Source organism: Mandrillus leucophaeus, unplaced genomic scaffold (genome assembly GCF_000951045.1).
Source record: "Mandrillus leucophaeus isolate KB7577 unplaced genomic scaffold, Mleu.le_1.0 Scaffold294, whole genome shotgun sequence".
Lineage (NCBI taxonomy): Eukaryota > Metazoa > Chordata > Mammalia > Primates > Cercopithecidae > Mandrillus > Mandrillus leucophaeus.
In genome coordinates this window covers 3,950,270-3,964,925 of record NW_012103076.1, presented here as the reverse complement: position 1 = coordinate 3,964,925, position 14,656 = coordinate 3,950,270, and the positions used below count along the sequence as shown (strand labels likewise).

Sequence of the window (14,656 nt, the reverse complement as noted above, 5' to 3'; positions counted from 1 at the left end):
TCCTCCCCAGCTCTTCTGAATTAGGGTAGGTTTACTTGGTTATCAATCATGGAGCCTTTTCAAGATAAAGGCCATGTTGCAAATGAGAACAGACCCAAATGTGGCATCCCAGCAGCGCGGTGTCCAACTGTCTAGGCGAGTGATGCTTACATCCCTTCCCACTCCACTTTTCTGAAGTTCCCTGACCCTCAGGAGGGAAACATAATGGCAGAGTGGGGCCCTCCTCATGGATCAAACTCTTCTAGCCCAAGAGGAGGAATCAGTATTTTCTGACAATGCTGGACAAAGAATAGAGGAGCACACAGGGTTTCTGAAGCTGGAGGAGCAGTGAAATCACCCAGGGAGCATTTGCAACATATGGATCCCAGGCAGATTCTGACTCTTCATGACTCTGTGTGTGTGTGTGTGTGTGTGTGTGTGACAGAGAGAGAGAGAGAGAGAGAGAGAGAGAACCTCTTTCTTTACGTTTATTATAAATCTGAATGTCAAAGAAATCCCTACATGCAGTAGCGAGATGAGGTGGTTTGGAAACCTCTCCAGCACTGCGTGGTCTGCCCTGAATGGAGACTTTCTTCTTCAGGTGCAACAAATGTTCAAGTGGTCAGGGCAATGCCCACTTCCCTCACCAGCTTTAGGGCCCAGAGGGAACCAAGTTTCCCTTCAGCTCTCCACCAGCAGGACTTGCCCCAAACCAAGTGAGTAGCTCCTGCCAGCCTGTGCCCATTGAGGCTGCTTCTGGGAAGGGGGACTGAGGCAGGCTCTCCACTGGTACCAGCTCCTGTTCCTGATGTCACTTCTCCACCTCAGTCCTCTCATCAGGACTGGCACAGGCCTTCCCCATCCAGACCATGCCACGTACCATGTGGAAGCGGACACTCTCCTACTTAGGAAGCTTCATGAGCTCCCAAGAACCCAAAGGAAAGGGAACAAGTTCCTCAGTGGGATGTGTAAGGCCTTACCCATGGGGGTCCCAACTCATGCTAAGTTCAGCCCCCAAGCCCTTCCTGAACTCTAGTCAGTGCTCCCTGATCTCTCCCTCCTCCTTCCCTTTGCCCCTGCTGTCACCTCACTGCAGTGACATCTCCAGCCCCCTCCATCCACCTAGATCCTGCCAATTCCTGCCCAGGCAGTGTGACACTCAGTAAGCAGTCCTGTCTTGAAGCACTCCCAAACCACTCCCAGTTCTACATTGCAGTCTGGAGTCTCGATCCATTGTCCTCTAATTGCTTGGCATGTACATCTTTTCTCCTCCACAGGAGGGAAGCCCCACGGGCAGCAGGGTTCTCGCCCTCTCCTCACTTCCGCCTGTCAAGCAGCACCTAGTGTGGAGCTATGCTCCTGGTGGGTGCTCAGGAAACACTTACTGAATTGAATTACAAACCTTCTCCCAGGCTCTGAGCTGTTCCAGCTGCTGGATGCCAGCTGTCAGTGCTGCTGGGAGAGGCTGAATGCATATTCATTTCAGACCCTTTGTCTCTTGGCCTTGAAGGGCCTCCCGGACCATCTTAATCCATGAGGGTGTCCAGGGCATGACTCTGCCCCTGCTCTCCCTGGTTAGGGTTTTCAATCGTCTGGGCTGTGCTCGCCCGGATTCCAGGGGTGCTGCCCTGTTTCGGTGTGAAGAACGGAGAATAGGGAGTGGAGAGGGAGGTATGACGTAGGTCTCATGTGGGGGATTGTGCAAACCATGAGGACAAATTTAACTAACACCTCTTGTGGGGGCATGAAGGTGGTGATCTTGAGCCCTCCTCTTCCAGCACAGCCAGGCCTTGGCAGGGCCTGCTCCAGCATCCTTACGGACCTGCCCGCCACTCTTACAATGGTTTCCATTCAGTGTGGTGGGGTTTGTTGGTCCCTCCCTGCGGCCAGCCCTACACTAGGCTATCGAACTGGGAGGTTTGCTGCTATGCACCCCGTGCTGGCTGCCCTCTAGACCTGGGCAGCCAGGGGCCGCGGATGGATCAGAAGGGGCCAGGTAGGAAGATTCACTTCTTTCTTGGAGACAGAGTCACTGCAGTAAGAGTGGCAGCCGTAGAGAGACTGTCATTATGCACATTTCCTGTGTGCAAGAGTAGCAGGATGCTCGGCACTTTGCATGCTTCATGCTATCCATACACAGCCCCTGGATAAAAGAACTATTGGCACCCCAGGGCTGAGATGAGAAAACTGAGGCACAGAGAAGTTAAGTGATTAGCCCAAGGTCACACAGCTCAGAGTGGTAGAGCTGGGATTGGAGGCTGGGTTGTTAAATTTAAGGCCTAAGCCTGCCCAGTGGCATGGAGGGTTTGGCCTCTAAGGACTGACGGTCTTCAGAGAAGGGAGAAATTGGGAGGCCTGAAGCAGAGATGAGGATTAGTCCAGGCTAGAGGCTAGGGAATTTGGGACCTAGCCAAACTGGCTGGGGCTGAGGACTGGGACTGGTTCTATGTGGGCATTTATGATGGTAAAGCTAGTAAAACTTAGAAAAAATCATGGGATCTTAACTCGCCCCCAGAACTGATTTGGTCCAATGTTGGAATTACTTGCATCAACCCCTGAACCCTGCGACTCAGACTGCTTGAACATATCTGTGACCAGAGGCTCACTACCTTGTGGGACAGCCCAGGCCAGGCAGAGGCTATGAGGGAGGGCCTCAGGAGTATAGGGCAACACAGGCCAGCCCGTGCTGTCCCTGGTCCCCTCCTTCCAGGCTCTCAGCCATGCTGAAGCTTACCAGGAGGGTCAATCTGAGGCAGGCTTTGCACAGAGCACCCCTGCCTCACCCCACACCCCTTTACAAAAGAGGTCTTGCTTCAGTCTCTGAAAATAAAGTTGGTGCCATTGCTGCTGGCCCTGAAAGCTGGCCGACCCACTTTCAGAGGGTGTGAGACCACTGGTGCAACTGTCAAAAAAGTGGGAGTGGGGAACCGCCTGTGGAATGCCTGTGGTGTGGCACAGCTGTCTGCTGGCGTGGCGGCCTTTGATTCTTCAATATTTAAGCCACACACAAAGGCACAGAAGGGCACAAACTCGAGAAAGACACAGAGGACACAAATACGCTACCTAAGGGTAGCTGAAATTTTATTCCCTTCCCCCTTATGAATCTCACAGAATTGGAAACCCTGTCAGTAGCTGGAATAAACATGCAGAGTTAGCAGCGCTGCATGAAGAAGCTCCTCTGGACCACACCCTAAGACTGCTTTCTTGACAAAGCGTCCTCATAGAAGCATCAGGGTGTGATCTAAGCTGAAGGCAAATGTCGCACGTGTTGTGGGGCGGGGAGGTGGCGGCTGCTGCTCCAGCCAGCTTGCTCTTCTGTAACCCCTGACCAGCTCTACCAGGCTGTGTGAGGGCAGACTCTTCCAGATCCTACCAATATTATCCGGCCCTTCTTCTTCACTGAAGAGCACAAATTTGTTCATGGAAGGCATGTGCGTAGTCTTTGGCAAGATATCCTCTTTCCCAGACTTCCTTGCAGCTAGGGTGGCCCTGTGACATAGTTCTGGCCAATGAGACATACTTAGATGTCTCCTGGAGAGCGGGCCTCTTGGAAACCTTTTGCATTCCAGATAGAAGGGACAGAGGCAGCTGGACCTGCTCTGCTTGATGACAGATGCAATGCCCTCCGACAGCAGTGAGGAGAGGGACTCTGTTATGTTGCTGCTGTTGCCTGGTTATGTTGCTGAAGCAACACGAGGCCCCAGACTCTGTGATGTGCAAAAAACCCCAAAGCATTATTTGTTGAGGCCATTGCAGCCAAATGAATTTCTAAGTGGAAGGGTGGCCACTTAGAAATTGCAATTCAGAGAGGTTAAGTGGCTTCCCAAGGGCACACAGTAAGGCTCCAGGCAGAGCTGGGGATGGAATCAGGCTCTGCCTTCCATTCAGAACAGGACTTCTCTAACACAGAGGCAGGCTAGGTGTGGGGTGACACCTCGAGGGCCACTGCCCTGCCCCATAGGGACCCCAGGTGTCTAGCAATCATGCCAGAGTCCTCTGCCAGAAAAGCCTGGTGTGTGGCCTTGGGGTGACAGGGACAGTTCCTGCCCTCATGCAGCTCTGGCTTTCTACAGGGTTGATGCCCTAGGATGAGGAGGAAGGAGCATGGGCTCTGGAGTCAGATCTCTCCATGGTTTTCTGGTCTGAGCAAGCCCCTTTGCCTCAGTTTCCTCTTCCATACAATAGCACTAATAAGGCTTGGTTAAGACCTGGGTGATGTTGTCTTAAATAAATGAGATAATATTTGTGAAGTGTCTGGCTCATAGCGAGTACACAGTGAATGGGAACTGTCATCGGGGTTAGAGAGACGGGATTTTTTGATCTGCTCTCTTATTTGGGATGATGCTGCCAGGCTCAATCTGCAGTAGATGTAGGTGGTGTCCCGCCCATGACCCCTTCTCTTCCCCACCTCAGTGACAGTGGGCTGACTTCCAACTGCCAGCACCAGCACTTCCAGCTCGAGGGCTTCCTCTGACAGTGGAGCCCACTTTGCCCACCCATGCAGTAAACCAGAAAAGCTAGAGAGCAGAAGACGCCTGGGCACATCCTTGGCCACAACCTGGTGGAAATTGGTGCATGAATACCCCAGTTCTCTGGCCCTTTGGGTGGGATGACTCCAAGGAGTATGACTGACATTGGCTCTAGAGTCCCAGTGGGGTTCAGCAACACCCGCAGTGGTAGCTGGTCTGCCTGATAAGATACCCCTTATTGATTTCCTCTCTTCCTTGTCTCCACTATTGACCCAATTACTGGGATCAACCCCACAAAGAAACTATTTGCGCTCAAATTTGCTTGTCTAGAGTCTGCTTCTGGGAGTGCTCCAACTAAGACAATATCATTTAAAGCCTAACATTAGGCCATTGGTGGTTGAATTTCTTGTGCCCACGAATCTCCCAGGGATCTTGTTAAAGGGTGGTGGGTGCTATCTGAGTGACGTGGCTCAGATGATCTGGAGTAAGCTCAAGACTCTGCATTTCTAACAGATCCCGGTGATGCTGATCTGATGCCCACACTTTAGCCAGGGTTTAGACTTCCGGTGCTGTTGACCTGCAGAGGTTCAGGCAAGGGCAAGATCAATGTGGTTTACAGCAACCTAGAGGAGCATCACAGAAGAAGGGAGCATGGGGCTAGGTCCTGACACCCTGGGAGGATTCTGGTGGGTAGGCTGGGAAGAGGCAGGGCCTTTCTAGGGAGCTGGGAAGCTGGGGACTTGCTGGGGCCTGAAGCCATGCCCGGCGTGTGCAGGAATTCAGAGCAACTGATCTGCATGGAGTTGATTGGAGCCCGCAGGATGTAAGGGGCTAGAGGCTCTGAAGCACAGCAGTGTGAGAAAAGCCTCCTCCATCTCCAGACACATTTTCCCTGTTCTCATCCCCAACTCCAGGAGGAAAATTCACACTGCCCTAGCTCCCCAAGCCTTCGTCCTCTTACTCATTTCCTGAGGTCCTCTCTCCTTACACACACAACCAACTTCTGTCCTCCCTGCTCCATGGAGTCCTTTCTGGTCATCCCAGCTCTTTTCTGAAATATAACGGGACATATAGTCCAAACTGCATACTTGAGCCATCCTATATTTTTATTATCCTCTTAATTATTTCATCTGTGAATTAGGAGTCATAGGACTTTACTGTGGCAAAGGACTCCGAAGGTCATTCCCACTCACATCATTGGTTTGTCATTAATAATACAACTTGGATGATTTATAGCAATTCACAGCATATAAAGAGCTCACACATGTGATTTTCATGATAGAAATTAGGGAACTCAGACCTGGAAAGATTGGGTGGCTTCCCCAAGTCATCCAGCCGGTTGGTGTCCTCTGCATAGGCTGACAGTGTTCTGAAGGGTGGAGCAGAGCGTTCGGCATCATTTTGCCTCTTCTGTGCTGGGCACAGGGTGGGCCACACCAGGCTCACCATTAAACACACTGTGCTCCTTCAGCCACCAGAAGAGGATGCCACCTGCATGGCGCCCCCTGGTGGGATCGTGGGAACATACCACAAATGCCTTTGATTTAAAAAAGGGTGCTTGAACCACAGTAAACTTCGGGGCCCTAGAGAGAACTCATCTCCCCTGCACTCCAGCCCTTTCCTCTTTACAACAGCTGTTTTCATGAGGAATTAAAGAATAAAGAACAATACCGTTTTTTTCTATTATCACCCAGGCTTGCCCATTTTTGATGGAATGTGGCAGCCCACAGTTCCGGATCCCTGCAGGTCAACAACAAAGGCATGTGTCCTTCTGCACGCCCACACACATGCGCCCCAGCAGAAACCCTCCAATCCTAAAACACATCCATCCCGAAGCAGGAGCTCACACAGACATTCTGTTTCTCAGCCTCGTTTTCTGGCGAAAGGTCAACAAACCTTTTGGAGCCTCACACGGACTCACGCAGGCACAGCCCTCGCGGCAGCCTCACATTCCCGCTCCGGTGGACACACACCTCGCTCCACACACGCCCACACTCACACCTGCGCCGGCGGCGACTGCCGGGGCCAAAGCACCTTCCACACAGCACTTCCTTTCTACATCCCTGACCAGAGAGTGAGGCTTTCTCCTCTTTCCAAATGTACCCCTGCAGGGTGAGCTAGGCTGAAGACTTTCTGGAGGGGCATGGAGGTGATATGGCTGGAGTGGGAGCTGCCAGAATGATCTGTTGGTGCCTGTGGAAATGCCAAGGCCAGCAAGGTTGCTCAGCAGAGGGGGAGCTGCCTCCTTCCCACCCATCTTTGCTCTGGGCCAGTCCCAGGCACAGGCCCAGAAACAGGAAAGCAGGTACAGGCTGGGAATCCAAGATGGGAACTGTGGCGTTAAGGGAGCAGCCTGGGCCCCAAGGGCAGTGCTGGGTGCGGATGGGGATGGATTGCAAAGCTCCCCGAGCGGGGCAGAGAGTCTGTTCAGAGAAAGTGATGTTGGATTTGGGCCTCCAAGGGTGAATGGAGACTCTCCAGGCAGAGGAAATGACATGGAAAAAGAGGAGCTTGCAGGAAGGCAATGTGCATCTGGAGGGTTTGTGGCCAGGATGTTGTCTGCCCTGGCTGAATCTTGTGGGTGACAGAAGCCCTGGGTGGTTTGCAGGTGGTGGGACCTTTATCTTACAATGACACCCTTGGCCAGCCTCTGAAGAATGCATCAGAGGGGTGAGGGCCTGGAAGCAGAATGCCACCGTGGTGGTGTGGGCTTCTCCAGGGCATGTTGGCTTATCCTGCCATCTCTCTCATCTGAACTCCTGGGCACTTCCCATCACTACCGTTTTTGGGGCCCCTAAGGATATTTTCTGGATCATGAGCTGTCTTCACACTTGCCTCCCAAACCAGATTATAAACTCCTTCTGCAACAGGCCGTGTCTTACTTATTTTTGTCTGATGTCAGACACCCTGCCTCCCACAACCAAACTCCGCAGGGGGCGGGCTATCTGTAAACGCTGCTGCCGCTGACTTGGGTGATGGCAACCGTGATCCAAGCCACACTGGGGCAGTGTGAAAATTGCAAAATGCCTGTCTGGTGTCCTTAGAATGAGACCTGAGCAGAGGGCAGGGGTGGGGGTACCATCAGGAATCCAGCCCCAGCCCTGGGGGGCAGGCAGTCTGGATGCTCTGCATCAGGGAGAGACATACCTGACCCACGCTTTATTACACTTGTCACCAATGGCCTCGGGTAGTGGAGAACACGAGACGCTGTCGTCCTCGCTCTCCCCCTCTCCTCTCGTCTCCCTGTTGTTTTAAGTAATGTGAGTAATGCTGAGCTCATTATTCTTAGAAATATAAAGAATGTCAGAGCCGGAAGGGGCTTGAGAGGCAACCTGACCCACCACCTCCTTCACAGTCTAGATGGTGTGTCCAGGGAGGGTCTGAGCTCATTGCTCTGCCCAGGCCACGTGGCTTGTTGGTGGCAGGCTGGACCTGGCCCAGGTTCCCTCTGTTCATTATCTCATGTGCCCTCTTGTTTGTTTATTTCCTTCAAATCATGTATGATGACTGCAGGCACAGAGGTTCTCTGGTTCTTTCAGATAAACTTGTTAGGAAGCCTTTCTGGGCACAGTCCATGGCAGGTCTGGACTCTGTCATGGGGGCCACTGAGAAGATGAGGCCCCTGTGAGAGTCAAGAGCCACTTGCTTGAAAAATGGGGAACCCTCAGGACAGTGGTTGGGGCAGGGAAGGAGAAAGTGGACAGTCTAGGAGGGAGGACTATGGGCACATCCCCAGGGAGAAGGAGGACTTTGAGATGTCTCTGTGGGGAGGAGATTGAAAAGATTTTGCATGAATACAGTGGGACATGGGGCTGGGCTGAGGGCTAATGTTGAAGAGAAGAGGCAAGTTTCAAAGGCATCACAGATGTAGCCCCTATGCCCTCAGTACCTGGATGTAAAGCGCTTCAGACTTCCCTCTTGGAACCTTGGTGTTCCCTTCTGTATAATGGGCCCAGGCTGGTGTCCTGTGGTGAAGGTCCTGTTTGGCTGGAAAGCCTGGCTAGGGCACATGCCTGCCAAGCTTGTTTGCTGTGGGGGTGGGGGCCCTTCTGAGGGTATGGGCTAGAGAAATGCGCCACATGAGCGGGTCTCAAGGCCTGGGTTCTGGCCCCAGCTCCGTTATAACAAAGTCTCCATTCACCTAACCCAGGAGAGAGCTGAGCTGGAGTCGGTGCTGAAACTGCTAAGCCCTTGGGTCAAGTCTGCCCTGCAGATGTGAGTGCATGTGAATGGCAGGCGACAAGTGATCCTTAATGCCTGGAGGTGGGCTCTGCCCTCTGCTCCTGCCCGTACTACTCCCCCTACTCTGTGCTTACACCATTGGAGCTTTTGCCTCTTCACAAGTCCTCCCTCTTGTAACACTCTAAGGATCTTTGGGCTTGTTCCCTGAATGAATGAGAACCAGTGAGTAAGAGAGGAACGCTCTGCCCCAGGGCCTCACTGTCCCACCTTCTACCTGCCCTAGGCCCGGGATGGGGTTTCTTTACCTTGGCATTGTTGACACTTGGGGCCAGATCATGTTTTGCTGTGGCACTGTCCTGTACATTGTAGGATATTCAGCAGCAGCCCTGGCCCCTACCCACTAGATGCCAGTAGCATCTCCAGACAATGTCAAATGTACCCTGCAGGGCAAAATTGAGAACCACTGCCCTAAAAGGACAGATGAATACTTCTTTTTGGGGAATACGAGAAAGAAGAAAGATATATCATCCATTCTCCCAAGAGAGAAAGAAGAAAGCATGAATCCAGGTGAGATACAGAGGAAAGGCTGGGGGACCCCCATGACTCAGACACTATTGTGGGCCTTTATCCTCCCTACTGTGGAAGAGCCACAGGGCAGCCCCTTTCTCAGTGTTATGGGTTGAACTGTGTTCCCCTCACAAGATGCTGAAGTCCTAAACCCGGGACCTATGAAAGTGACCTTCTTTGAAATAGGGTCTTTGCAGATGATCAAGTTAAGACGAGGTCATTAGTGCAATCACTGCTGTCTTCATAAAAGGAGAAGTCTGGACACAGACAGTGTACACTGGGAAGGTGACACAAAGACACAGAGGGAACACCGTCTACAACCAAGGAATGCCTGAGGCTCCCAGAAGTGAGGAGAGAGGCCTGGAACTGATTCTCCCTCACAGCCCTCAGAAAGAACCAACTCTGCCAACACCTTGATTTGGGACTGCCAGCCTCCAGAACTGTGAGACAATACATTTCTGTTGTTTAAACCACCCAATTTGTGGTACTTTGTTGCAGTAGTCCCATGCTAATACACTCAGCAAGAGGAAGGACAACAGGACCGGGGAACTGGAAGAGTGTGTGGATCTGGCTGAGATGATCTCTGCAGAGACACAGAAGGTAGCAGGGGGAGATGCAGGTGCTGACGGGACCCAGACTCACTGTTCAGAGACAAAAACCAACACTGTGCCTATAGGACAGACAAGTGGAAACACATCCCATTTCTAAAATGAAAAGCTTTGATTGCACCAATCACTAGAAGTTGTAAAACTACCCCGAAGAATTAACAACCTCCATACATGCTAACTACATCCATCATAAATTCGTCTTTAGTTTCTGTTATCATATCACTGTCTCTGGGGACCCCGTCTTGTCATCATTTGCCCTTTATAATTTATTCATCTTGTTCTTGCCTGCATCCTTTCTACTTATCATTCATCTTTACAGTTGTACATAAAATTAGATGGATCCCTCAATGGCAGGACTGTCAGGAAGGGAGATGGGCCTTGCCAGGGAAGCCCCCATGTGGTGACGGGGGCCCCACCGGAGCCTCCTATGGGTGTCAGGGTTGAGGTGGGTGGGCCAAAGTTGAAAGAGGGAGGGAGGAGAGAGAAAGGAGAGACGAAGTGTGAAGGATAAAAGAAGAAAGTGTTGGTGAGAGAGATAGAGGAAAATGTGCAGAGGGAGAGAAGAGAGGAGAAAATGGGGGCACAAAGAGAAGAGAGAAAAAGAAAAAGAGAAAGAAAGGAGGAGAAAATGGGATTAAGAAAGAGAAAAGTGAGAGGAAGGCATAGAATGGAGAGACACTCTGAGATAGTGGTACTAGAAATCTAACTGAGCTCTTTTAAAAATAATTTTTCCCACTTTAACATCTTTCCTGGTAAACTCAAAGGTCACATTGAATTTCCATGGAAGTGACCCGTCCTGAGTCACAGTGACCTGAGTTGGGAGGTGCGATGGCGGGACTCTGCATGTCTGCCAGGCTGACATGAGGGGAGGGGAAGGGGGAGACAGCAGGGAGGAGTGTGTTAGTTTGCTTTGTATTCTAGGGTTGTTGGAGTGAGGACACAAAAGCCAATCTTTAACTAGTGAGTTGGAACTTTAATGTTTACCAAGCAGATACAGCTCCCACTTCCCTCACCCCCATCCCCGGCCAGCTCTAATTCCCATTGCTTCCTGGCCTCCTACTGACTGGACCCAGCTCTTTCCCTGCCAGCCCTGGTGAGAAGCCCTTTCTGCTACCAAAGGAACAAAGTGCTGGCCACAGTTTGTCATAGCATCCGGTTTTCTCTCATCTGAGCATCTCCCTTGAGACCCTGTATTCCCAACTTTGGAAACAGAAGGGCTCTTCCTGGACGATAATTCCCCATAAAGTCCCAATGGCTGGAGGAGCTGTGACAAAGCATCACGGGTCGATTTTAAGGAACAGATTTCTTTCAAGAGGCTTCCTGTGCATACTGTGGCTCCAGGTGGTTCTCAGAGTGGGTCTCTGCTGCCCCGTGTGAGTCGCCTGGCTCCTGGCCTGTCGTGTGTACCTCGACTCTGGGCAGTTTCTTGGACTGGTGCTCCCATCTGACTCATTTTACTCCCACCCTGCCCATATCCTGAATGAAAACTTTGAGTCACTCCTCCACTCCATGGTCATCCTGGTTCTCTCTAAATTCCTAAAGCAACTGGTGGCACTGGCAGAGGCAGGTATCCTGGGCTTTGGTAGCAGACTCACTGCTGGTCCTGGCTCGGCCACTTACCAATTTTGTGACCTTGGGCAAACCTCAATCTCCTCCTCTGTGGGGGATAATCATGACATCTTCTTCAAAGGGTGGTTGTGAAGATAAAATGAGGCAATGTAGGTAAAGTGCTTGGCATCATGCCTGTCGTATAGTAAGTGCTTAAAAATATTGTGATTATTGAACAATTGTCCACACTATCCATTTTATAATAACATGTGCTGTCTTGTATTGTTGACGATGTAGATATTTTTGTGTGTGTGGCTTCCATTCCCAACTTGGTGGGCCATTCCAAGCGGGGAGGTGGATGTGGTTTTCTTATCTCTGTATTTTACAGAACGTCTGGCACACAGGACATACTTGTTGATGGATTGAGAAACTGCCCTATGTTGACGGTCCCCTGTGGATAGTGAAACAAATTTTGTGACTAGAGGGGCATGGGCATGAAAAGAACAGGAAGCCAGGAAAGAGTGAGATCGAGAGTATGAGAGAGAGAGAGGCAGAGAGATTAGAAAAAAACTCTGCCTGGATTCTGGCAGAAGGCAGTGCTCAAAAAGACCCAGATGAAGCTTCATAGTTTAATAATCTAATTCTACTAGAAACATGCCAAACTCAAAAATAATAATCCATTTGTGACACTGGTCCAGGGATGACTCCATCAGCCATCAGAGGGCTCTGCTTAGGCTGGTTCCCAGGGATACTGGGAATCACGTATCACTGATTTGTAAGAACAGCCACTGTGGTCTGGTTTCTGAGCCTCCACTGATCCCAAGAGAAATGTCAGCTTCTCTTTTCAGGCCCCCAGTGAAGACATGTGCTAGGGGTGCCTCTAGTTCTGTCTCTGTCATTTTGTTATTGTTGCTCATGGTGATGGTGGTGGTGTGCGTGTATGACGGCAATGGGATTATTTTTCTTGCTGGCAACAGGATGCAAGCTCCGTAACTCGCTAGAAACAGCATAGGCTGCCTGTACTATCTTTCCTCCTCTTTCTCTCCTCAGTGAGAAAGTGGAGGGCTGATTTTAATGGATTGATTTTAATGGATTTTGAAGTCTGGAAAAGTGCCTAAATTGCTGAGGTTACCAGTTTTCCAGGTTCTTTTTTTTTTTTTCAATTTCATTCTCCTTAGTCAGACATAAAGTGTGCTTGCTGGGGCACCTAGTGTGGCCACCCCAGACAAGAAGAGGTCCCCCTCTGCCTCTCACCCAAACAGACAGCCATGAACACAGCCTCAGCTGGCAGGAGCACCTATTATTTGGTTGGGTGAGAGCATTTGGCTTGGTCCCGTCCCTGCATTTGCTAGTGGCACACTTTCTCTGATCTCAAAGGAGAGAACCAACCAACAGCAAAAACACCAGATCTGCTTTCTGGAATCAAAACAACTCCACTTTAAAGAATAATTTTACTTGGTCATTTTGTATTTCATTCGTCTGCATGTAGGTTTGTGTGGAGACAATGTGCCCTCGGAACTTCGAGCTGCAATCTGCTCTTTTATTCCTGCCCCTCCCTCCGGTGGGCCGTGCCTGCCCCGAGAATTGTTTGATGAGGTTTTTGAGGCCATGAGTCTCCCTGTGAAGCCTTTGAAGAAGGGACGGTATTCGAGGGGACTCTAGGCTATGTTTCAGCTCTGCTGTTGGGCTCTATCTATCTTACCCCCTCCCCGTCCCAACATACATTCACGTTTCTTTTTGCCCTTTCCCTCAAACTTACTCAACTTGTCTTTGTGATTTCAGAAAAATGCCACTGGATCTCCTAGTATGAAGGATTAGCACAGATTATGGGGAACAGTGTTAATTATCGGTGGAAGGGGGGCTGGCGCGTCGCTCCAATGTGCTCCTGATTTCCCCTGGGCCTTTCTGCCTGGTAATAAGCCTTCTTTAATCTGGCAGGCCCCTTGGTGAAATCAGCACCACGGACAGTGATATTGATTGCTTCTGAGAAACCATCACAGCTGCTCAACCAAATTACCTTTGATATGTGACCTTTAATGTAATTACTGCAACATCAAAGTATTTCTATAAATTATTAAAGAACTAATACACTCCATCATTTAGCTGTTCTATTATATGTAAAATAAACAACCACAAGTTAATGTTAGATCCTCAACAATCCACACTTGCTACTGAAATACTCCCAGTTCCCAGCCTCTCCCCTTTCAAAATCCTAAACCTCCCCCTCCCACCTTCTGTCTGTCTGTTTCCGCATCTGATTCCGGCTTTTAGCCATCATGAAACTCCCCAGCAATCTCTCTCAAGCTGATGAAGGGCCTCCCATAACAATGTGGTATTTTCTATTCCATTTGGGTGGCTCTAAAATATCTATCACAATCTCCCCCAAAACAAAGTACCATAAACACTTTATTAATCAGCACAAACCTTTCTCAGAAGCCTTTGATTATCCTACAATATGGCTTTATGCTTCACACATAACATGGGGCGATGTGGAGCATATTTCTGCCATCTTACAGAGGGCACCCAGAAAGTAATTACTATAATATATGTGCATGTAGCCGCGCCACTGAAAAAACAACTGGGGAACGGCCACCCTGCCAGAGCTGGGCTTCACACAAAATCTGTGCGGTGCTCGATTTCCATATATTTGCATCTGTGGGTATGTTATTAAGATGACTCAGCCCCGTGCTTTGCAATCACAAATACCAAAATACAATACAAAGACTGTCTTAATGGAAGGAAGGCCCTGTGTAATTCAGCACTCCCCACCCCTAAACGAGTAAAGAAAGATCTTTGATGCAAAGGAAGGCTGCCCCCGCCCGGAGTTGCATTTTCTCTCCGTCTACCTGGTTAACCTTTCCCGCTGTGGGGTAGAAATGGAAACGTGTGTTTACATACGGTTGGCTTGGTAAGAATGTAAACATGCATGTGTAAGCATGGGTGTGCATACTTATAGAACACACGTGCTTCCCTGCAGTGTCCATTGTATAAGCGTCAACACTATATTTAGAAATTCTTTAAATTATGCCCACAAACACACATCTTTCCATTTATCTTTAGATACTCAGCAGCCGTATATCTCTCCCCCCTCACCACCGCCCCATCTCTCTGAACCCACAGGAGAGACCGCGCAGACCCTTGACCCAAAGAACACTTCTTATTTTATGGTGATGAACTAGCCTCGATAATAGCCATGGCTGATATCACACCCAGTTAGGGGGGCCATAAATAATTCTCTTCTCCCCCGCACAGAAGCTATAAACCAGGGCCGAGGCGCGATAGTTTATCAAAGACGAGGGCTGG

The 14,656-nt window shown here is 50.2% G+C and overlaps 1 protein-coding gene across 1 annotated transcript in view; it reads right to left on the bottom strand.

The window, feature by feature from the left end:
* Positions 1 to 14,656, bottom strand: part of CELF4 (CUGBP, Elav-like family member 4) — a 310,947-nt gene that overhangs the window by 216,332 nt on the left and 79,959 nt on the right. The window contains exon 5 of the mRNA XM_011986116.1: positions 11,219 to 11,242. Coding sequence (XP_011841506.1) covers positions 11,219 to 11,242 — 24 coding nt within the window. The remainder of the gene's footprint in view (positions 1 to 11,218; positions 11,243 to 14,656) is intronic.